General features: G+C 40.8%; 1 protein-coding gene across 1 annotated transcript in view; it reads left to right on the top strand.

The window, feature by feature from the left end:
• Nucleotides 1-23161, top strand: part of AFG3L2 (AFG3 like matrix AAA peptidase subunit 2) — a 40843-nt gene that overhangs the window by 2560 nt on the left and 15122 nt on the right. The window contains exons 2-12 of the mRNA XM_058692760.1: nt 2099-2198; nt 2611-2688; nt 5383-5489; nt 5628-5780; nt 7941-8015; nt 12108-12232; nt 14206-14479; nt 15872-16009; nt 18328-18481; nt 22175-22282; nt 22379-22504. Of these exons, the coding sequence (XP_058548743.1) occupies nt 2099-2198; nt 2611-2688; nt 5383-5489; nt 5628-5780; nt 7941-8015; nt 12108-12232; nt 14206-14479; nt 15872-16009; nt 18328-18481; nt 22175-22282; nt 22379-22504 (1438 nt within the window). The remainder of the gene's footprint in view (nt 1-2098; nt 2199-2610; nt 2689-5382; nt 5490-5627; nt 5781-7940; nt 8016-12107; nt 12233-14205; nt 14480-15871; nt 16010-18327; nt 18482-22174; nt 22283-22378; nt 22505-23161) is intronic.

Here is a 23161-nt window from a genome sequence, read left to right as displayed (position 1 = left end):
GTGCTACCTACCTCTGTTGTATATACTTAGAGGTTTTGTATTGTTACATGTATTATACCATCCTGTGATAGATTTGTCCCCACACTCTCCCTTACACTTCTGAGCTTCCCGGAGGTAAGGATTGCTTCTGACCTCCAACCTGCCCCACTGGGGACTCCCCACCACTTAGCAGTGCGTGGCCTAGAGTAGATGGCCCAGTGAATCAGTGTGACTTGCTGCCTTGTCCATCTTGGCTAACAAATCATTTTAATCTATACCCTTAATGGATTTGGTATTGAAAACTTTATTCGTTTATGATACGTTATTATTATTAGTGGTTGTTTCATAGGCCAAGTGTTCCCAGAGGTCGGGGAGGGCTAACAACAGAAGCTCCAAATTCTGTCAGACCGGCATTGCTGTCAACCAAGATCATTGTCAGTGTTTCTGTCTTATTTTGCTGTGTAGAATTGTATATTAATTTGAAGTAAAATCAGCTCATTCTTTAATTATTGACATTTTGTTATTCACATCCGATAGAATTAATCGTTTTAAAGTGTACAACTTAGTGGTCTTCAGTATATTCACATGGTTATACAACCATCGCTACTAATTCCAGAACATTTCATCATCCCAAAGCCTGTAACCAATTAGAGCCACTCTCCATTTTTCCCCAACCATTCATTCATCCAGCCCTCAGCAACTGCTAATCTACAGCTTCTGTAGATTGCCTATCCTGGACACTTCATATGAGTGGAATCATATACTATGTGGCCATTTGTGTCCAGTCTCTTTAACTAATTAACATAATGTTTTCAAGGTTTATCCATGTGGTAGCATGTATCAGTGCTTTATTCCTTTTTATGGCTGAATGATATTTCGTTTTTTTAGTGTGTCACATGTATCTGTTCATTGTCATTTGGGTTTCTACTTTTTGGCTCTAGTGGATAATGCTGCTGTGAACGTTCATTTACAAGGTTTTGTGTGGACATATGTTTTCCATTTTCTTGGGTAGGAGTGGACTAACTGGATCATCTGGTAACTTTGCATTTAACGTTTTGAGAATGCTGAACTTTTCCAGAGGGGCTGTACCGCTCCGCATTCCCAGCAATAGTGCACGAGGGCTCTGCTCTCCACATTGTCCACATTCTCACCAACTCTTCTTACTGTCTTTTTGATCATAGTCACCCTAGTGGATGTGAAGTGGTTTTCCAATGTTGTGTTTTCCTCATCAGACCATAGAGGCAGCAATGCTGGTGGATGCTAATACAGATGAACTTCATTTTAAACATTTTCATCTGTATTTATAAGTTCATCCTCCCAAAAACTGGTGATGAAGTTTCACTTTGCAAAGGGATAGGATTACTTGAAGTTTTTCATTGCCAGATTTGGATGTATCCCCTCAATGAACCTTGCTTTTAATTGTGTGCCTAAAAATTTAATAGGGAGCTTGTTCAGTATGTTTATGTTATACTTTCACTTACCTAGACCTTACTTTAAAAAGTAACTTTTTAGCAACATATGTTATTAAGGCAGAGATGTATCTGTAATGGGACTTGTATCACCAGCGTTCTCACCAGGATGACAGTATATCGAATAACTTTAGCAAATGTTAACTAGAGTAAGGATTATCAGTGATGTGGGACTGTAACTTCCTTCTCCTGGAACTAGGAGGTATTTAGTATTATATTTACAAGCCACACTGTTCTGTAATTTCAGGTGAATGTCTTGCAGTTTTATAGACCCTGCCCACGGGACAGCATGAAGGAGCAGATTTCTGTGTCAGTTTGTCTTTTGAGTGCTACAAATTAAACAATGCCAAAGTGAATGTGTTGGCAGAGAGTAGTAATGGGGCCACAATTCTAACTTAGGCATGATTTTGAAGTATTCTTGTCTTCTGGATCATAATTAATGTCTCTTGGTTTGGTTACTGGAATAGAGTGGCAGAGTCCCAGGCAACCCTAGTCCTCTCTTTAAATGGGGGTGATGGCTGTGCTAGTCTGTAACCACCCATTGAAGGGAGAAACATTTAATTCACTTTGTGATATTAGGAAAGGAAGTTCTTCTAAACTTTTTTATTTTGATATAACCTTTATGCTTTTATTTATATGTTATGCTGCAGCTTTGTCGATATGCTACAACCCAAGCAACAACCAGCAGAAATTCTCTCTTGACAGATGTAATTGCTGCTTATCAAAGATTCTGTTCTCGACCTCCAAAAGGTAAGCACACTTAGGTGGGATCATAATGTTCTGCATTCTTGTTAAAGATGTGCTGGCAGCAGGTGTTTACTAAATAGATGCATAGTTGTTATTTCGGGTTAACTCTGAACTTCCGTCTCCTCCAGTAATCCCACCCCTACTTCCTTTTGTCTGATTGCAGTGATGAAAATGTATCCCCTTTGATTATAACACTTTTGTAGGTAATGAAATTGGCTTGCAAATCAGACTTTTTTCTTTAACACCTCTGTTTTTTGAACTGTATTATTTAGACCTTGACTTACTCCTACACAAGAAATGTTGCACTTATAGTTTATACTTTTTAATGATGTATCAGCTTTAAAAATGAACACGCATAGATAAAACCTAATGAGTTTTAGTTTGAGGGTGTGTATTTTCTTTTCTTTTCTAACAGGATTTGAAAAATACTTTCCTAATGGAAAAAATGGGAAAAAAGCTAGTGAAACTAAAGAAGTTGTGGGAGAAAAAAAAGGTACCTTTTAAAAAGACTGTGTTTGAACTTACTGTTTTCTAGTATATGATGTTGGTGATAATTTTTACCGAACAAAGCACATGTTCTCTTAAGGCAGTTCTGAAGTGAGAGGTTACAAGTACGTACAAAATTCTATAGACCCTGTGTTTCATTTCACCTTAATTTTCTGTTCATATTTTCTTGTCATTTTTTAAATCGAATTAATTTAAGGTTACCTTAGAGATATTGAGTGGTCAGTATCTGTTATATCATGCTTGGTAAATATATTTGACACGTAACCTAAATCATTGAGAAAAATCTTAGAAATCTAATACATGCAATTTATCTGATACATATTTTGGTGTGGTTCAGTGTTTTTGGTGGCTGGGGGGGACTATGTAGGCCCTGAGACTCCTGTCCCCATTTTCCACATGTGATAGCATTTAGCACAATGCCTGGCACATTTCAGCTGGCATCTTTGTTTTTAGGGAAAAATGTAATTCAGCCCTTGTTTTTAAATGAACTTGGATCTAGTTGGAGAAACAAATAGATACTCAAAAAATGCAAGGAGTGAAAGCGAGGCCAAGAGAAGGGAGAAGCGCAAGTGTGGTCTGATTGGAGCTTTGGTGACATGGGCAATTTGTGCAGTGTTTCCCAGGGGTGTGGTGGGCAGTCTTTTTATCTTGGTTGGGGGCAGAGTAATGATAGTAGGTCCGTTTTTAAACTACAACCAGTTGGGTACCTTTTGTATAGGTGCTCCTTTGTCCCGGAATAGTAGGGGATGTTGTCAAACAACTTCAGAAACGCACTTGACTCTGTTTCCTAGTGCTGTGCCTCATTACAGGTAGGGTTTTCTCTCTCAGGCCCTGCCTCACTTAGGACTGGTGCAGAAACTCCTTGTATGCATCATGGGGGGTGAATATGTCAGCCTCCCATCCTACACAATGGAGGGGTCGCTTTGTGGTAGGTGAAGGTGTTAGAGTAGTTTTTGTGATTCTTTGAGAGGATGTGGGGGTGGGGAGAAAGGTGTTAGCTTCCCAGGGCTGCTGTAACAGGCTACCACACCTGGGTGTGGTACAACACAAACGAATGCCTCACAGTTCTGGAGGCTGGAGGCCCAAAGTCTGAGTGTCAGCAGGGTTGACTTCTTCTGAGGGCCATGAGGGAAGGATCTGTTCTAGACCTTTCTCCTTGGTTTATAGATGACTGTCTTCTTCCTGTGTCTTTTGGCACCGCCTTCTCTCTGTGCAGGTCTGTGTCCAAATTTACTCTTTCTATAAGAATGCCAGTTATATTGTATTAGGACTCACCCATAGGACCTCATTTTAAACTTAAACTATTTTTTTTTGTGAAGACCCTATTTCCAAATAAGATCACAATTGGCTAGGACTCCTGACATGTGAATTGGGGAGGCAGGGGGCACAGTTCAACCCTTAACAGTGACTAATTTCAGATTCTGAGAAACTAATTTCATGTGGGTAAGGTGGGTTTTTTCTTTTTTAGTCAGTTAATCAAAATCACGCCTTGCCTACAGAAGAAAGAAACACTGTTAACAGTGTTCACTTCATGGGAGTGGGAAATGGGAGCAACTACCTTGTGCCTTCAACTGGGAACTCAGGAATTCATTTACCTGCATTCCAGTCACAGCTCTGTCACTCCTCAGTGTCACTTAACACTGCCTCCAGTTACTTACCAAGTTCCTTAAGCTACACCTTTTCATCTGTAAAACGGGTATAGTCGTATACTTACCTGGTTGTTGGTATATTGTGCAAGTATCGCGGATAACGTGTAGAAAGCACTGGCAAGCCTCCTTGAATGCTCTTAGTCTCTTTTCTTCTTCATGGCAGAATGATCGGTTGCCATAAGCTATTTTGCAGGAAGTCTTTTTTTTTTTTTAGATTTGTATAATGTTTTGATTTTTTTCAGAGACTGGAACTTCACTCTCATTTTTGATACTAAGGAAGGTGGTGTTATTCACATTTTATTGTTCCTACTTGGCAGGAGCATAAAGAAAGAAATTAAGTAAAATCTTAAGGTGTCAAGGTCATTTGAAAAAGTGTGGATTCCAGTCCTAGATATACTTGTGATTCCTCAGTCAAGGTCAAAACTTGTTCTAAAACCACAATAGCAACAAAATTGATGCTTTGGTTTCCCGGGAATATAGCTATTCTGTGCCCAGTGACTTTTATGCTTGGTTTAAATCTAGTTGAGGTACAGGATTGGATTGCCTTACAAGGACCTGGTGTAACTATCAAATAATGAAGCTAACCCTTAGTGTGTGCCCGTTGAAACTTTGCCTCCTTATCTTATAGTAACATCAAAGACATGTATGTTAGTTACAACAGAGTGAAAATAGTATTTCCTTCAAACTCATCCAAACTTTGAGTACAACAACGAATGTGGTCGGGACACCATGACAAAACAGGCTGATTCCAGAATTGCTGGTTGATGAGAAGCTGTGATAAGGGATGCTAAAGGGTTTCTTATTTCTGATTCCCAGAAGGAAACAGCCTACATTTATTTCTAAGCATAGAACACAACAACGAGGTCACAGCTGTTAATAGTTGGCTCTAGATACTTCTTAATGAAAAAAGATTAACAAGTTATTGCGAGAACTTTTGCAGTAAGTCTTTTGTTAAGCTGCATTAATGAAAACTTTGTGGACAGATGTAAAATGCTGCTGTGCTGCGGTATGTGCTCTCTGTTTATGAACAGAATCAAAGCCAGCTGGTACCCCGCGCCCTTCCGGAGGAGGAGTTGGTGGCAGTGGAAAACGAGGTGGCAAGAAAGATGATTCTCACTGGTGGTCCAGATTCCAGAAGGTTTGATTCCAGGCTGTGTGTTAATTTGGAGGATCTGGAGCGGCCCCAGGAGAGGTTGGGAGGGATTTGTGTCCAATATAGCATAGATCCTATTGTGACCTTTCATTCTTCACAGAGACTGTCTCCTTCTTTTTCCAGGGTGATTTTCCATGGGATGACAAGGAATTCCGGATGTACTTTCTCTGGACTGCTCTGTTTTGGGGTGGAGTCATGTTTTATTTCCTGTTCAAGAGCTCTGGGAGAGAAATCACTTGGAAGGACTTTGTCAATAACTATCTTTCCAAAGGAGTAGTAAGTATTTTATTGGATTGGTGGTTTATAGTGGTTCAAAAGGTGAAATTCAGTAGATTGGGCCAACAAAGTAACAGTCAACTAAGTTAGCCAGCTTGTCCATTGTAAAGTTACTGTTTTCATCTTGATTTTTTTTTTAATGCTGTAAAGTATTGCAATGAAGAACAACCTATTTGTTTTGGCCCAGCTGTCCCCACATTTACCACAAAATCCTTTTCTTTCACTTATACTAGAACCTAGCTTTCACCTTGCTCCGGCTGTCCTCTGTCTCCTTTCATTTTCTTGTGTGTCCTCAGTCCCGCCTTCCCCCTGCTAGAATGTGCCAGCCTCTCCTGGCACCTTTATGACTCCACGGCTCTTAATCTCCCATGAGCTTGGACTTGGGTGCCTAAGTGACTCCGAGTGTTGAAAGTGAGAGCGGATGGGCTCTAAGTGGGGGCCCAGGCAGGGCTGCTGGGAGCCTTTGTCACTACCAGTTGGGCTTTACCCAGTGAGACTACTCCAGCATCTTTGAGATGCTGTGGCCTGTGAGATGCATTATTTTATCCATTCCTAAGAAAAATTTAGTAAGCTGCCAGTGAAACTAGAAAATACCAGTTGTCAAACATATCCTAATTTCTCAGATGTTAAAATATGAAAAATGTCCGCCTTAGAATGGATGAAGTGATAGTGAGAAACCAGGTTAGGCCTGCTGTGTCACTGTGGGGAGATTACTTAACCTCTTGGAATTGGGCTTTTCAATGAAATTGATAAAATAAAGGTAAGATAGTAATACTTACTGGTAGCATAGAAAATCAAAAGTTATTTTTAAAGATTGTTCAATAAGGTGAGGATGGAAGTGATTACTTACTCACACTTTTGAGGTTGATGTTTCTCATGGAAGCCAGGATATTTATGTATAATACCCAGATGTTTTAGGGAGCCTGCCTTCTAAGAAGTAACTCCTGTCTGGTTGTGGAGGGGGCTACGGCTATCCTTCAAAGTGTGGTGACAGGGCCTCAGGGAAGATTCTCCATAGAGGCATCTCCTTTTGGCCTAGTGGTTCTTTGGAATCTGTCTACTGTTGTTCCAGCAGTTTTATGGGGGGTAGAGTACTTTAGTCCTTTCCAGATGACGTGCTTTGGGAACAGGTAGTTTCCTGTTCCACCTCCTCCTGGAATTACCCAGGGCTCCCTCACAAACTGCCTGCCATTGCAGATTTAATGGCAGCAGAAAGCAAGCTTCTTCCAAAGGGCTCATGCTCCAGATCAACCTAGAACTTAGGGTTAAAGAACTTAGAAGGTCTTTAAAAGTGTTCTTAAGAATCCTATGTAGTTAGGATGTTACAGAAAAAAGCAAGTTTATATTATTTTATACCCATAGAATGGCGAAAATTAAAGTCTTCTGTTAGGAAGTGAGGATGTAGACCAATATGTGAGGATATAGAATATTTTGCTGTGCAGTGTGAATTGGAGAACCACTTTGGAGAGCAGTTTCATGTATAGTAAATGAATAGTAAATAATAGTATAGTAAATGTACTATTAATAGTATAGTATAGAATAGTAAAGTATGTGTACCCTGCAACCCAGCCTTACTGGATCTGTCTATAGGTACATGTTCAGAGAAACCTTTAAAGATGTGCCCAAGAAGTTATCTGCAGGAATGTTCATGACAGCATTGCTTATGATAGTGAACGTTTTGAAACAGCCTAAATGTCTATCAGGAGAATGGATAAATAACTTGGGGTGTGCTCCCAAAGTGGAGTACCCCGCAGATCTGACCTGTCAGCAGGGATGAACCTCAAAAATACAACAGGAAGGGAAAAAGAGTCGTAGAAGAATATACACCAAGCAGGACCATTTTTAAAGTCTAAAAGCAGGTGACAGTGAGTGTATGTTCAGGGTTACATCTGTGTGGCACAGGCACCAGGACAGGCTTTGGGACAGTCAGCACCTAATGTGGGGAGTGTCCACTTCTGGGAAGAGGGGGTGACTGGTGGCTTCAACAGCATTTGTGATGTTTTATTTTTCAAGCCAGAAGGGGAAACAACGGGGCCTCCTTATGTTGTTCATCATTGTTCTTTGTACATCTAAAATACCATGTGCAATTTTAATGGGCTTAAAAGAATATCTGTCTTCTCTGTAAATTTATGTTTGAATATTAACTTTTTAAAATTCCAGGTAGACAGACTGGAAGTCGTCAACAAGCGTTTTGTTCGAGTGACTTTTATACCAGGAAAAACTCCTGTTGATGGGGTAAATGATTTTTATTAATTGATGTGGATTAGCTGTAAATTCACTTTTCAGATTTAGAGTCAGAAAGCAAGCATTCCCTCACATTGCAGTAGCTCTGTGCACCAGCTATGCCAGATTCGGGCAGCACAGCACTCACAGGCCTCTCTAACGCACGCAGGGGAGAATGTGCATGCCGTACGTAGTTGCCTTATGAAGTTGGTCAGTTTTTTGGGGTTGGATTTGGTAATTGTTCTGCTGTACATTTAGGAAATGGTGAAATCCCAGTTTTTAGTATTCTAGTATCATCTATGAATTTTTCAAGACTGAGAGAACAGTTGTTTTGGTTAGGGAAAAACTGTTAAATCTGAATTGCGTATGTCTTGAGACAGCTTTTTTCAAATCAGTTTAAGAAGCATTCTGATCATCTCTCTCCCAAGTGTTTTGTGATATTTTATTCTTTTAATTTCCATTTCGTTTCTCATTTCAAAAAAAAAATATGTATATCCTTTAAAAAATTTTTTTTTTAATTTTTTTTGATGTTTATTCTTGAGAGAGAGAGAGACAGAGCACGAGCTGGGGAGGGGCAAGAGACACAGAATCTGAAGCAGGCTCCGGGCTCTGAGCTGTCAGCACAGAGCCCAACAGGGCTCAAACTCACGCACCTCGAGATCATGACCTGAGCCAAAGTTGGACACCTAACCTACTGAGTCACCCAGGTGCTCCTAATTTGTAAATCCTGTCCAGCCAGTTTGAACTCTATTCCAGATATCCTAGACTGGGTTGAGGGGATTGTGGGGGAGGACAGCAGTGGGGCAGATGAGGTTCCCAGGTGATTCCAAGGTGATTCCCAGCCCTCCCATCCCCCCATGGGGGCCCATCTCTAGTCCCTTGGTGTCCTGCTGTCTTACTGCCCTCCCCCAGGGTCAGACCTCCTTTACCATGTTGCATCCCTCCTTCCAGATGATTTTGTGTAACCATTTCCTGGTCACCTTGCCTGGGTGGGGCAACATGTAAAGAAAACTAGAACTGATGGTGACCATCTCTGTCTGAAACATGTCGACAAAAAGAGGAATGTCTCTAAAGTTGTGCGGGTTTGGTATTTCAGTCACTTTTAGGAGTAAGTTATTTTAATTGTCTTCATTTCTACCCCACTTCCCATTCTTTTTGCCTTATGATGAAATGTTCGTTAATAACCATGCTCCTTTTTTTTTTTTTCTCAGAACTGTTCCTCAGAGTTTTAGTGCTGGGAATTAAATTGGCACTCCCTTTCAAGAGGACAGTTTGGCAGTGTGTATATCAGCAGTTTTGAAAGTATGCACACACTCAGTAGTTTTGCTTCTAGGACTGTATTCTAGGGAAATACTTAAGGATGCACGTAAAGATGTGTATGCAAGATGTCCTCCAAAACATTGTTTATAGAGCAGAAAATTGGAAATCAGTAAATGCCCACATTAGGCACCTGGTTAATAATAAGGGCTCCTCATTTCTCTTGCTTTAATCTCGCCGCTGGAGCAGTGGCTCAGCAGGACAGTCCTCTTCCCTAGAGGGCAATTTTTACATCTAGTGCTGGCATGCACAAACGTTTATGTATTGAAATTTGTACCATTTTATTATAAATTACTTTCCTTTTATTTATCCTTTATATTATGGTTAAGGTTTTATATCAATTTCAAAATTGTGCATGTATTTCAAGATAGTAAAGGGGCTATTATGAAATCTTGAAGGAATGGATTATGAAATCTTGAAGTAATGGCATCAAAGTTGCTACTCGTGTTTGTTTCTGGATGTTGAGGTTACAGATGCTTTTTATTTTATTTATGTTTATATTACTGTAGTTTTCCCCAGAGAACATGTAATACCTACTATAATAAAAACTTTATTTTGAGGGGCGCCTGGGTGGCGCAGTCGGTTAAGCGTCCGACTTCAGCCAGGTCACGATCTCGCGGTCTGTGAGTTCGAGCCCCGCGTCAGGCTCTGGGCTGATGGCTCGGAGCCTGGAGCCTGTTTCCGATTCTGTGTCTCCCTCTCTCTCTGCCCCTCCCCCATTCATGCTCTGTCTCTCTCTGTCCCAAAAATAAATAAAAAACGTTGAAAAAAAAATTAAAAAAAAAAAAAAAACAAAAAAAAAAACTTTATTTTGAGTTTTCAGAAATGGGTAGATGATTTTCGGTGTCCTGCTACTTACAGAGTAGCAGTGTTACTTATAGTGTTAGCTGTAGAAGCACAGGCTTTGGAGTTTGACAGACTAGGCTTCAGATCAGCTCTACTCTTTACTGGCTATATGGCCAACTCCCCTAAGCCTGGGTTTCTTTATCACTAAGATGGGAAGGGCAATAATAATGCTTTAAGTCTTAGTGCTGAAATGAGATCTTGAATGTCATTGGGGGTTTTCAAACTTCACTGTGTGTAAGAATCACTTGGAAAGCTGAGACCCACCCCCGGTGGGTCTTCTCTAGATCTTGTCCCTAAATCTCATGCTGCTGGTCCTCTTTATCTGCCCCATTTGTCTGATGTTGAGTCATGCACAGTGTCCAGTTGAGAGTAGGTGTTAAGTAAGGGAATGCTTAGTCACATGTGGCTAACCTATTATTGACTTGTTTTGGGCTTGTGATAGCAGGAATTTTGTAAGTTTGTCAGTGAACAACTTACCAAGAACTGTTATATAATACTATTAAAGAAACTTAAGAAAAAATATATCTGTTATAAAACTCTCCATCTTTTGTTTTTATTTTTTTTTTAAATTTTTTTTCAACGTTTTTTATTTATTTTTGGGACAGAGAGAGACAGAGCATGAACGGGGGAGGGGCAGAGAGAGAGGGAGACACAGAATCAGAAACAGGCTCCAGGCTCCGAGCCATCAGCCCAGAGCCTGACGCGGGGCTCGAACTCACGGACCGCGAGATCGTGACCTGGCTGAAGTCGGACGCTTAACCGACTGCGCCACCCAGGCGCCCCTCCATCTTTTGTTTTTAGATATTTGGAGAGAAATACCAGAGTGCTGTTCTGCACTCAGTAGCACTGGTTGGTGGGAGGACTTTGGGATGACATGTTACTCTCTTCTGTGCACACTTTTGAATTGAGTTTTTATGACATAGATTTATTGTTTTGATTAAAACTTTTTTTAAGTGATTACAGGTTAGAGGAGGAACAGAGTCTTTTTGTGCTAGAAAATGCTGCTAATACTTGCATAGGGCTTGGAACAGGTTCTAACATATTAGTAAAACTCCATAAATGTGAGCTGTTATAAGTACGTGTGTGGTTGTAGAAGAGAGGCAGTGTGACATGCTGGTTAGGAGCACTGGCTCGGGAGCCAGACTCCTCGGGTGCAGATCCAGCCTCTTACTAGATTTGTAACCATGGGCAAGTGAAGTCACCCCTGTAGTTTTCTCATCTGTAAAATGGGGACAGTAAGAGTCAGGGCTGATACTCAGCCAGTAAACAACTAGCACAATGGGGAATACTTTGGGGTGGGGGGGTAAGTAGCCATTGCCTCAAATCCTTCATTGGTTCCTCCCCAGGGCCTCGGTAACTCACCTGACCAAGTGAATAGAAGAGTAACAGCTGGCACAGCGAAGGACGCTTCTGTTCTCATTGGGTGGTGGGGTGCCTTCCTCACGTTCAGATTTTGAGTATCACTTCTGGTGATAGTACCTGCTTCTTAGGGTGGTTCTGAAGATTGAATGAGTTAGTGTATATACAGGGCTAAGAGCCATGCCTGACCCTTAGTAAGTGCTCAGGAAACTTTGGCTGTTAGTACTGCATCACATTAGTTTTCAGTTTGGAAATAGCTGAGAAATACGTGGGAAATGAAGAAGCAGAAAAGGACACATATTTATGAAAAGGACTTTTAATAGATTTTTCATTTGAGTGTATAATTGTAGAACCACTAAGGAATATTGCTTAAGAAATGCTTATTTGCAAGGATTGCCAGGTGCTCTCACTGAGTGAAACATAATCATTGCATCATTAAAACCAGTCCTTTATTATTGTGGGTTTTTTTTCACTTTCTAAATTTTCAGTATTTCTGAAAAATTCATTAAAAGTTGAACCTTCTGGTAAATTAAACTTTGTTTCCCCTTCATTCTTAGGATATTTTGTTTTGTGTTTTTATAGCAATACGTCTGGTTTAATATTGGCAGTGTGGACACCTTTGAGCGGAATCTGGAAACTTTACAGCAGGAATTGGGCATAGAAGGGGAGAATCGGGTTCCTGTCGTCTACATTGCTGAAAGTGACGGGTAAGACTGTTCACTGTGCTCTGTGTGGAACACCAGATGGCAGGTGACATACGACATTCTCAAGTCTGTCTCAGTTGGGCCAGACTTCTTTTAAGTCATTGGTAATTTACTGGTTTTTGTTCATGACTGCTTTTCTACACATTTATATTTATCTTTGATTAAGCAATAGTTTGGGGGTATTAACGTCCTTTAGTAGGATTTTAGCATAAAGAGCCCCTTTGTTAAAGAATGGCATTGCCACCTTTTAACTGTCATTTACATTTATTTTTCAGAGTTTTCCAGGAATTTTAAGCAACTCTTTTTTCTCTTGTCAGAGATTGCTTGTTCCCTTAGGGGTTATTTATCTTTAATAAGACCAGTTAGAAGTCTGAGGCCTCCAAGAAGGGCCCATTGATTTCAAGAGTCACTTGTCTTTGAGTTTCTATAGGAAATCTATGGCCTTTGAGTACTCATCCATGTATAACACCCAGATAGATTTCCTGGCAGTTACTCCATTCGCATTGAGGTGTACCTTGCTACGGAGTTAGCAGTTCAAGAGTGAAAGTACAAGTAAATCTTAATTTTTCTGAATAAAAGAGCAGAAAAACGGATTGCTAGGGGCGCCTGGGTGTTTCAGTTGGTTAAGTGACCGACTTTGGCTCAGGTCATGATCTCACGGTGTGTGGGTTTTGAGCCCTGCGTCGGGCTCTTGTGCTGAACACTTACTCGGAGCCTAGAGCCTGCTTCAGATTCTATGTTTCCTTTTCTCTACCCTTCCTCCACTTGTGCTCTGTCTCACTCTCTCAAAAATAAATTTTAAAAAATTAGGCAAAAAAGAAAAATGGATTGCTAGTGTGCTAATTGAGCTGGTAGTATTATTCTGTTTTAGAGACTTTCTTGCATCTTAGTTGTGTCAGCGTACAATTTACCTGTTTTTAGATCCAGATAGCTATCAAGATTGTTTCACATGTGCCATATCCCTTGGGCCCTGGGGCTGTCATACAATCATTTAACTGTATAGCTGCTGCTGAAACATTACAGAAAGTTTGGTTGCACCATTCCTTAAACATCTATGGTCAGTGTGTATCTTTTTTCCCCCTCCAGAAATAAACCAAAGGTAAATTTTTCTATGTTCTTACTGCCTGCTGTGGGGGCCTTTAAAAAATTGTAAAAGATGAAAACTTAAAAAGTAGATCCTGGTTTTTTGGTTTTTTTTAGAGCTAAACCGTGTACAAGGTTATGATCCTAATTTCTTAGGATAATTTCAGCTAACTTGCATTATATTAACCAATATGAGTATATATCTGAGGATATACTCATATATATGAGTGTGCATCTCCAGGCTTTAAGTCCTATCTGAGCAGCGCCTTCCAGAGCATGAGCTTGGAGGACAAAAGATTGCTCCCCTGGGAGTCAGTCTGCTAAGTCTGCACAAGCTGCACGGAGTGGCCTGTGCAGCGCTCACCAACAGATTGCTGTCACCATTGTGTACAGGGCTTTTGAAACTGATCTGCCGTTAACTGAGCGAGGATTTGATATTTAGAAGACATCTCTTTAGAATAAGTCGACGCATTCCAATTAAGAGAACTGCAATTTCTGCCCAGGCTAACGCCAGGTCATGTTAAAACTTCTAAGTAATTCAAAAGAAGTTTCTTTGAAAGGCAGATATAATGATAGTAAATTACAGCTAGGTCTGTATCGTGCATAAATGGAGATTACTGGGATAGAAATAAAATCTCAGTAGACAGCATATGTGTTAACAGTTTTTTCTTTGGTCTCGTCTTCTGCAATTCTACATCAGTGATATTGAGACACTGAGATTGTCTTTGTGCCTCAAATAAAACATTTGGAATATTCAGGTTTTACAAAAATAGAAAACATTTACAATTATATCCTAAGCAGTTACCAAAAAGTGTATCTTGCAAACATTTAAAAAGCCAAAGAGTAACCGTCTTAAAAACATGTCAGTGTTGTGTGTGGTTTCTTTTATTTAGCTCGTTTCTCCTGAGCATGTTGCCCACGGTGCTTATCATCGCTTTCTTACTGTACACCATACGGAGAGGGCCCGCCGGCATTGGCCGGACAGGCCGGGGGATGGGTGGACTCTTCAGTGTTGGAGAAACCACTGCCAAAGTCTTGAAGGATGAGATAGATGTGAAGTTCAAAGATGTGGCTGGCTGTGAGGAGGCCAAGCTAGAGATAATGGAATTTGTGAATTTCTTGAAAAACCCAAAGCAGTATCAAGACCTAGGAGCAAAAATCCCAAAGGTAAAAAGTGAACGTTCAGATTATTTTCAACGTATTAACCCAAAAATTGTTTGAAATTTTTATCTCTGAAGTTATACTTTTATGAAGTTTGATTACTTGTGACAAAGTAGCTGTTTTTCTCCTTCTGTCTTATTAGTCTCTGCTTTACTCCAGGGTTTTTTCAGGTCAGTTGTTCCGTGGGAATGTGTCTGCTTGTATGTGGTGTGTATATTCCTGAAAAGATTTGTGTTCTCTCCCCTTGGAAGCCTTCCCTGATTCGCCTTGCTTCTCCCTCCAGTCTGATTCGGATACCCCGTCTCTCAGCAACTGTGCACATGAGCGCGTTGCCTCCTGCTGTCACCCGCTTGTCCCTCCCTTAGCAGGTTTGAACAGACCATTTGCCTGGGCCTGGCACTCAGATTCGTGGCACAGGATTTGGTGGAGAAGAGATAGCACTGATTCTAGCCTCCTCCTCCCAGGAGTCCCCATGCCTGCTGCTGGTGACAGGCTGGCCTTACTGATCCTTATACTCCCAGGGCCAGGTTTGGTCATTAAGTAAATGAATCCAAGATGTTTAATTATTTAAAAAAATCCACTAATAAAGTTTACTTTAAAGGAATCCTTTGTAAAGGAAATCGTTTCCTTGATTTTCATATCATGCCTGTGTGGATGAAAAGTCATATTTGATAATTTTATAATTTTCTGACTTATGTAGTATCTGTGCACATCATGCCTAAACATCTATACAACTTGAATAATTAGACTGAGCAAACACATTTTCGCTTTTTAACTGCATTCATAGTTGGTCATTAGATTTTTACTTCATTTGTGAAATTTTAAAGGGAAGAAAATAAGCAAAATGTAATTTGGGAGTGTGGTGTTTGTGTCTCTTTGAATTATTTAAGTAAACCTCAGTTGGCTTATTTATTTTTTATACTTACCTGTTAAATTTTTAAAAATTTATTTATTTATTTTGAGATAGAGAGAGAGAATCCCATCAGCACAGAGCCCAGCATGGGGCTCCAGCCCATGAACCATGAGATCATGACCTGAGCCAAAACCAAGAGTCAGAAGCTTAACTGACTGAGCCACCCAGATGCCCCAACCTCAGTTGGTTTATTAATAGATATTCAGCTTAAGTCTAAAGATCTGATCTGAAAAGCAGTGCTAAGAATCTTAAAGCGAAGTATGTAAGATTTTACATTCTTACTACATTTTTTAAAACAAGGTAGTCTCTAATCCTTTTCTTCCTCTTCTTACTGTTATAAAAATGTTTTGCCATCGTTGTTTAAGGAATGTTTGTTATCTAATCAGAGTTTATAGACAGATTTATATCTTAGAATTGTTTGTGGATATGCAATTTACTTTTCTGAAATTCTAGCTAAATATACTTTTCCTTTTTTATATCTGAAGGGTGCCATTCTCACTGGTCCTCCAGGCACTGGGAAAACACTGCTAGCTAAGGCCACAGCTGGAGAAGCCAACGTCCCTTTCATCACTGTTAGTGGATCTGAGTTTTTGGAGATGTTTGTTGGTGTGGGTCCAGCTAGAGTAAGTCTTTCATTCTCTTATGATGGCGCACCTTCCTCTGTCTCCCCCTGATTTTTCCCCCCAAATACGGAGCTGGTAAAGATGGCCCTGGACCAGACTGGTGCAGGCTGTTTATGGGTTGTCCTTTTGTTGTTGAGTTGCAAGAGTTCTTTATATATTCTGGATATTAGGTCCTAATCACATACATTATTTGCAAATAATTTCTCCCTTTCTGTGGGTTGTCTTTTCCCTTTCTTGGTAGTGAAGCACAAAAGTGTTTAATTTTGATGAAGTCTAATTTATCCATTTTTTTTTTTTGCTGTTGCTTGGGCTTTGGTATCATTTTCTAAGACTGTCACCATCCAAGGTCATAAATACTCCTGTGTTTTCTTCTAAGAGTTTTAAAAGTTGTAGCTCTTACGTTTAGGTCTGTGATCTGTCTCAAGTTAATATGATGTGAGGTGTAAGGGTCCATCTTGGTTCACTCTTCTACATGTGTATATCTGGGTTTCCCAGCACCATTTGTTAAAAAGATGATTTTTCCATTGAATGGTGTTGGCACCCATTTGTCTCTCTCTATACCAGTACCACAGTCTTGATTACTGTTCCTTTGTAGTAAGTTTTGAAATCAGGAAGTGTGAGTATGGGTTAGTTTTTAAAGAAACACTTAAATTTTTACTCTTGTGTATTTTATCAGTGTCTAAATATTGACTTTTTTTTTTTTTTAACACTGTAGAAGCGCAAAGTGCTACCACAGTTGCTTTTCCAAACACCAAGATGCAACTTATAATCAGTAACTAAGTGTTGTGCCACCGACTGGCAGCATTTTTTTTTGTCAGTGGGAAGTGTATTAATGATAAGTCTTACTATTGATGGCATCGTAATTTAAATGAGCTATGATAGGTAAAGTAGGTGGATTCATAGGAGGGCTGTCAGACGGCTAGGGGAGCCTGGGGGACTTGAGTGTTTATGATGATGGATCATGGAATCTGGTACGGGTAGGAGTGGTGGGGGTGGCTGAAGACAGGAGAGGAGCTGTGGGTGGTGGGGGTAAGTGGTGGGCCTAATGGGCTAGAGATCCAGGAGAAGCCGGCTATGAGAGAAGCTTGAGTACATGAGCAAGCCAGACCTGTGGGAGGGGGCAGAGTAGACCACGGGAAGCTGGTTGTGTAGGGAAACCTTGGCATTGCTGGCCATGGCAAAATAGAGCAGAAGGTGATTGAAAGAGGTGGGTCAGGGGACGGCCAACCAGGAATCACTAAAAAAATAGTGCCCAGTGGAGGGGGTGGGGGTAGGCTGGAAGAATGGGAAATCGGGCCCAGGAAGTACTACAACCAGGAGGGCAGGGTGTCTGCCACATGGTGGGAATCTCTGAGCAGGGGTTTTCCAACAGAATTGTTTTGGCAGTAGTCATGTTGCGTGAGGTGCACTTCAACTCCTACTGGCTCGGATGGAAAGACAAAACCCCTTCCAGTTGAGAGCTTTGCAGGGACAGACAAGGAGGTGAAGGAGGTGTGAGAGGGTGGGGTCTGTTGATCACTGATCTGGAGTTCAGAGGGAGAGGCCTTGGAGGGACATGAGTTATCCTAGGGGATGTGTTCAGAGCAATATAGGAATGAAAGCTAGGAAGTCTAGGCAGGAAAGGACGATGGGGAAACTTGGACTTCTGGTGAATGAAGTGAAAAGGGATGTGAGGCATAGGAAATTGTTTCTGGATCTCTTAAAAGGGGCAGGTGATAGGCTGAGACCCTGGGGATGGCCACTCCTTCATCATAAGCATAAGCACATGCTTATTATCAGGACAGAATGTAGGTGCATGGGCCTCACACCTGCTCCTGTAGTGGCAGGGCACTGTATTATGCTCTGGGGTGATCACTGTGTGGTCTTGTGTAGTTCACGGCCTTTGCGGTGTGTATACATGTTACCTAGATCTGTTAGTAAGTGTCTGCTTATTAACAGCTTGCCTCGGGCCAGAGTAGTTTGAACTTTTACACTGAATATAAAGTTTACACCTCTACAGTATTCTCTTTTGGTAGGGTAAAAATGTGTAGTATTAATTTGTTGCTATAAAAATAGCAGATATTGTTAGCACTTGTGATATATACAGTAAGTTATGATATTATAGAAATAATATTTACTCACCTTAAAGCAGTTACCCACCACCTTACTCATCATTTGCCACCTCTTTGCTTCTTATAACTCTTTTTAAATGTGTAGTGCACAGTATCTAACACAAAAAGATCATCTTCCTCTTGGATGGAAGCATGATGTTTATTTTTTATTAGGAGGAAAATAATTTTCAGTTGTTAAGTGACTCTAGTGTTTATATTTTTATCCAGGTCCGAGACTTATTTGCCCTTGCTCGGAAGAATGCCCCTTGCATTCTCTTCATTGATGAAATAGATGCCGTGGGAAGGAAGAGAGGAAGAGGCAACTTTGGGGGGCAGAGTGAACAGGAGAATACACTCAATCAGCTGCTTGTGGAGATGGATGGTGAATATTCAAGTCTTTTGTATTTTAAACTACATTTTCTAATTGTTTTCCATATAGCTAAAGTGAGAATCCTTATGTCGATATTGAGTTCAAATTTTAAAAAAGTATTCTCTAAAACAAACAGCCCTTTTTAAAGGCTCTTCTGTACCAGTATGGATAATGCCAAAATATTCTTACTTGGCAGCCTGCCATAACAATATTGGTATTAAGATGGTGTTTGCATCTGGATGTGAATAAGAGAAAAATTGGTGAAATGATTGCAAAAGAATTGTGGTCTCATTCTTAAAATCATCTATGATTCTGAAGCATCAGGAAAACCCATGCATATAACTAAGTGTGTGAATTTGGCAGATTTCAAATACTAAGAGAGTAGCAGTCTTTCCACATTAGTCAGCTTTTTCTTTTATTAGGAAAGCCATTTTGTGGGATGTGAGAATACTTTGTGCTGTAAGATACACGGATGCTGTTGTGTGCTCAGAAAGGGAAGCGCAGTGCTCAGTACTAAGCTGGTTTACGAGACTGAGCTGGGCATCGGGCAGGCATCCTTGGCAATACTGCGGGTTCAGTTCCAGACAACTGCTATGAAGTGACTATCGCAATAAGCGAGTCAGATGAATGTTTTGGTTTCCCAGTGCATATAAAAGTTATGTTTATATTATGTTGAGTCTTTTTAGGTATGCAGTATGTGTCTTAAAAAATTGTACATATTTTTTTGGTACATATTTTAATTGAATGCTCAGAGTGCCTGCGTGGCTCAGTTCGTTCAGCATCCAACTCTTGATTTCAGCTCAGGTCATGGTCTCCTGGTTCTTGAGTTTGAGCCCCACATCGGACTCTGCGCTAATTACACAGAGCCCACTTGGGATTCTCTGTCTTCCTCTGTCTCTGCCCCTTCCCTCCCCTCAAAAATAAATAAATAAAGATTTTAAAATCTTTTTTAGCTTCTATTGCTGAAAAATGCTAACCATCATCTGAACTTTCAGTGAGTTGTAATCTTTTTGCTGGTGAAGGGGTCCTGCCTCAGTGTTGACAGTTGCTGACTGATCAGGGTGGTGGCTGCTGAAGGCTGGGATGGTTTGTGGCAGTTTCTTAAAAGAAAACAGCAACAAAGTTTGCCGCATTGACTGACTTTCCCTTTCATGAACAGTTTCTCTGTAGCATGCGATGCTGTTTGATAGCATTGTTTACCCACAGTAAACTCCTTTCAGTTTGGAATCAGTCCTCTCAAACCCTGCCCCCGCTTTATCAACTAAGTTTTTGTTACAGTCTAAATAGTTTACTGTAATTTCAACAATTTTCACGCAACTTTACCAGGATTAGAGTCCGTCTCAAGAAACTACTTTCTTTGCTCATCCATAAGAAGCAACTCTTCAGACGTTCCAAGCTTTCTCATGAGATTGCAGTAATTCAGTCACATCTTTAGGCTCCACTTGTAATTCTGGTTCTCTTGCTATTTCTCCCACATCTGCAGTCACTGCCTCCACTGAAGTCCTGAACTCATCCATGAGGGGGCAAATCAGCTTCTTCCAAACTCCTGGCAATGTTGATATCTTGACCTCTTCCATGAATCACAAATGTTGTTAGTGGCATCCAGAATGGGGAATTCTTTTGATTATCTCTGGCAGCTATAGCCCTACGAAATGTATTTCATAAATCATAAGACTTAAAAGTCAGACTCACTCCTTGATCCATGGGCTGCAGAATGGATGTTGTGTTAGCAGGCATGAGACAACATGAGTCTCCTCCATCTCCATCAGAGCTCTTGGGTGACCAGGGCATTGTCAGAAGTAATATTTTCTGAGCAGCTGTCTCAACAGTGGGCTTAAAATATTCAGTAAACCATGTTATAAACAGATGTGCTCTCATCAGGCTTTGTTCCATTTCTAGAGCATAGGCAGAGTAGGTTTAGCATAATTCTTTAGGGCCTGAGGATTTTCAGAATGGCAAATGAGCACTGGCTTCAGTTTAAAGTCACCAGCTGCATAGCCACAAACAAGAGAGTCAGCCTGTGCTTTGAAGCTTTGAAGCCAGGCACTGATATCTCCCCTCTAGCTATGAAAGTCCTAGATGGCATCTTCTTCCAATCCAAGACTGTTTATCTGCATCGAAAATCTTTTACTTGGTGTAGCCTCTTTCATTAATTACCTTAGCTAGACCTGGGTAACTTGATGCAGCTTCTGCATCAGCACCTGGTGCTGCACCTTGCCCTATTTTGCTATGGAGACAGCTTCTTTAACCTCGCGAGCCACCCTCTGGCAGCTTCAGACTTGTTTTCTGCAGTTTCCTCACCTCTCTCAGCCTTCATAGATATGAAGAGAGTGAGGGCTTGGCTCTGGATTAGGTTTTGGCTTAAGAGAATGTTTTGGCTGGTTTGATGTTCTATCCAGACAGTTAAAACTTTATCCATGTCAGCAGGAAGTCTGTTTGCTTTCTTATCATCATGTGTCCACTGGAATAGCATTTTAATTTCTTTCAAGAACCTTTGGTTTGTATTTACTCCTTGGCTATTTGGCACAGGAGGCCTGGCTTTCCAGTCTATCTCAGCTTTCAACATGCCTTCCTCACTGAGCTTAATCATTTCTAGCTTTTGATTTAAAGTGAGAGACTTGAGACTCTTCCTTTCACTCGAACACTTAGAGGTCTCTGTAGGGCTAATTGGCTTAATTTCAATTTTGTTGTGTCTCAGGGAATAGGGATGCCCAAGGAGAGGGGGAGAGGGAACAGTTCATTGCTGGAGCAGTCAGAACACACACGTAGTATTTATCAGTTAAATTCATTTATATGGGTGCAGTGTGTGGTGCCCTAAAGCTATTAAAATAGTAACATTAAAGATTACTGATCACAGGTCACCACAACAAATACAATAACAAAAAAGTTTGAGATATTGCAAGAATTACCAAAATGTAATAGAGACAGAGTGAGAAAATGCTCTTGGAAAAATGGCACTGATAGACTTGCTCAGCATAAGGTTGCCACAGACCTTCAATTTATACAAAACACAGTATCTGTGAAGTGCAGTAAAGCAGAGTGCAGTAAAACGAGGTCTGCCTATATCCGATTAAGGTAGAGCTCTTCCCTCACTCTGTGGTGGTCCAGTCCATGTATGGCCATATTTGTGGGCTATCAGCACCAAAGCTCTTTCAGGGCCGGGGTCCTGAGGGTGAAGGCTCCTGTAGCCAAGGCATTGACATTGGAGAAGAGACCAACAGAACCAAGCAGAGTCTGGCAAAGGGGCTGGAGTTGGAGGTTGATACCTGTCTTCAAATATTCAATGGGTTGTCTTGTGGCCCAGGGAGGTTAGACACATTCTTCGCAAATTTAATCACCTCAATTTTAAAATGTTTAAAAAAATGAACAACATATTCTGAAGTTACAGTTCTATAAATTACAATCTTGCATGTGGTGTGTGTGTGTGTATGTGTTTTATTTTGACAGAATGCGCACTTGAAAAAGTGCAAGTGGGGGAGGGACAGCGAGAAAGGGAGAGAGAGAGGATCCAAGTAGACTTTGCAAGGTCCGCACAGAGCCTGATGTGGGGCTTGACCTCAAAAACCATGAGATCATGACCTGACCTGAATCCAAGAGTCAGGTGCTTAACCTGCTGAGCCACCCAGGCACCCCTTTGGCATTTGTGTTTATAGAAATGATGCTTAAAGCTTTAAGTCTGGCATTTTTTTTTTTTTATGTCCCTAGGTTTTAACACAACAACAAACGTCGTCATTTTGGCGGGCACCAATCGACCAGATATTCTAGACCCGGCACTGATGAGGCCAGGGCGTTTCGATAGGCAGATATTTATTGGTGAGATGACCTTCATCAGGTTCAGTCCAGTTCTTATGAGGAGAGATATAACTATTTCACTTTGATTTTTTTTTTCCTTAAAAATAATTTCTCAAGGACCACCGGACATAAAAGGAAGAGCCTCTATTTTCAAAGTTCACCTCAGACCATTGAAGCTGGACAGTGCCCTGGAAAAGGAGAAGCTGGCAAGAAAACTTGCCTCCTTAACTCCAGGGTTTTCAGGTGAGTGGAACAGAACCTGATGTCCTGTGTCAGAAGTCCTTTACCAGCTCCCAGTGCACTTTTACCTCTCACCTTGGGGCCTCTTCAGTGGGAGACTTCAAACATATACAGACATTGAGAAAATACTATAATGAACCCCTCTGCACCCATCACCTAGCTTCAGGAACAGTTCTCAGTGCGTGTTAAACCTTATTTCGTATGTACCCCACCCTCTTCCTGCTGCCTCTGGATTATTTGTATGTGGGTGTTTTTATTTTTATTTATTTATTTTTTTAACAACTCTACTGACATAAAATTCACATACCATAAAGTTCATCTGTGAATTGTAAAGTGTATGATTCAGTGGTTTTTAAAAAGTGTATTTACAGGGTTGCACTGTAACTGCTGTAGCCTAATTTTAGGTCATTTTTATCACCCCAGAAGAATCCATTAGCAGCTACTCCCTCCATCCCCAGCCCTAGGCAACCCCTCACCTACTTTCCATTTTTATAGATCTTCTTATTCTGGACATTTCATGTAAAAAGAATTACACCACATAGGATCCTTTCTCCCTGGCTGCTTCCACTTAAGTGTAGTGTCTTCAGAGTTGAGCCATGTGGCAGCAGGTGTCAAGACTTTATTCCTTTCCCTGGCTGGATAATATTCCAATGTGTGGAT

Source organism: Neofelis nebulosa, chromosome 11, assembly GCF_028018385.1.
Source record: "Neofelis nebulosa isolate mNeoNeb1 chromosome 11, mNeoNeb1.pri, whole genome shotgun sequence".
Classification (NCBI taxonomy): domain Eukaryota; kingdom Metazoa; phylum Chordata; class Mammalia; order Carnivora; family Felidae; genus Neofelis; species Neofelis nebulosa.
Note: the sequence above shows the minus strand (reverse complement) of the source record. Positions and strands in the feature narration are given on the sequence as shown.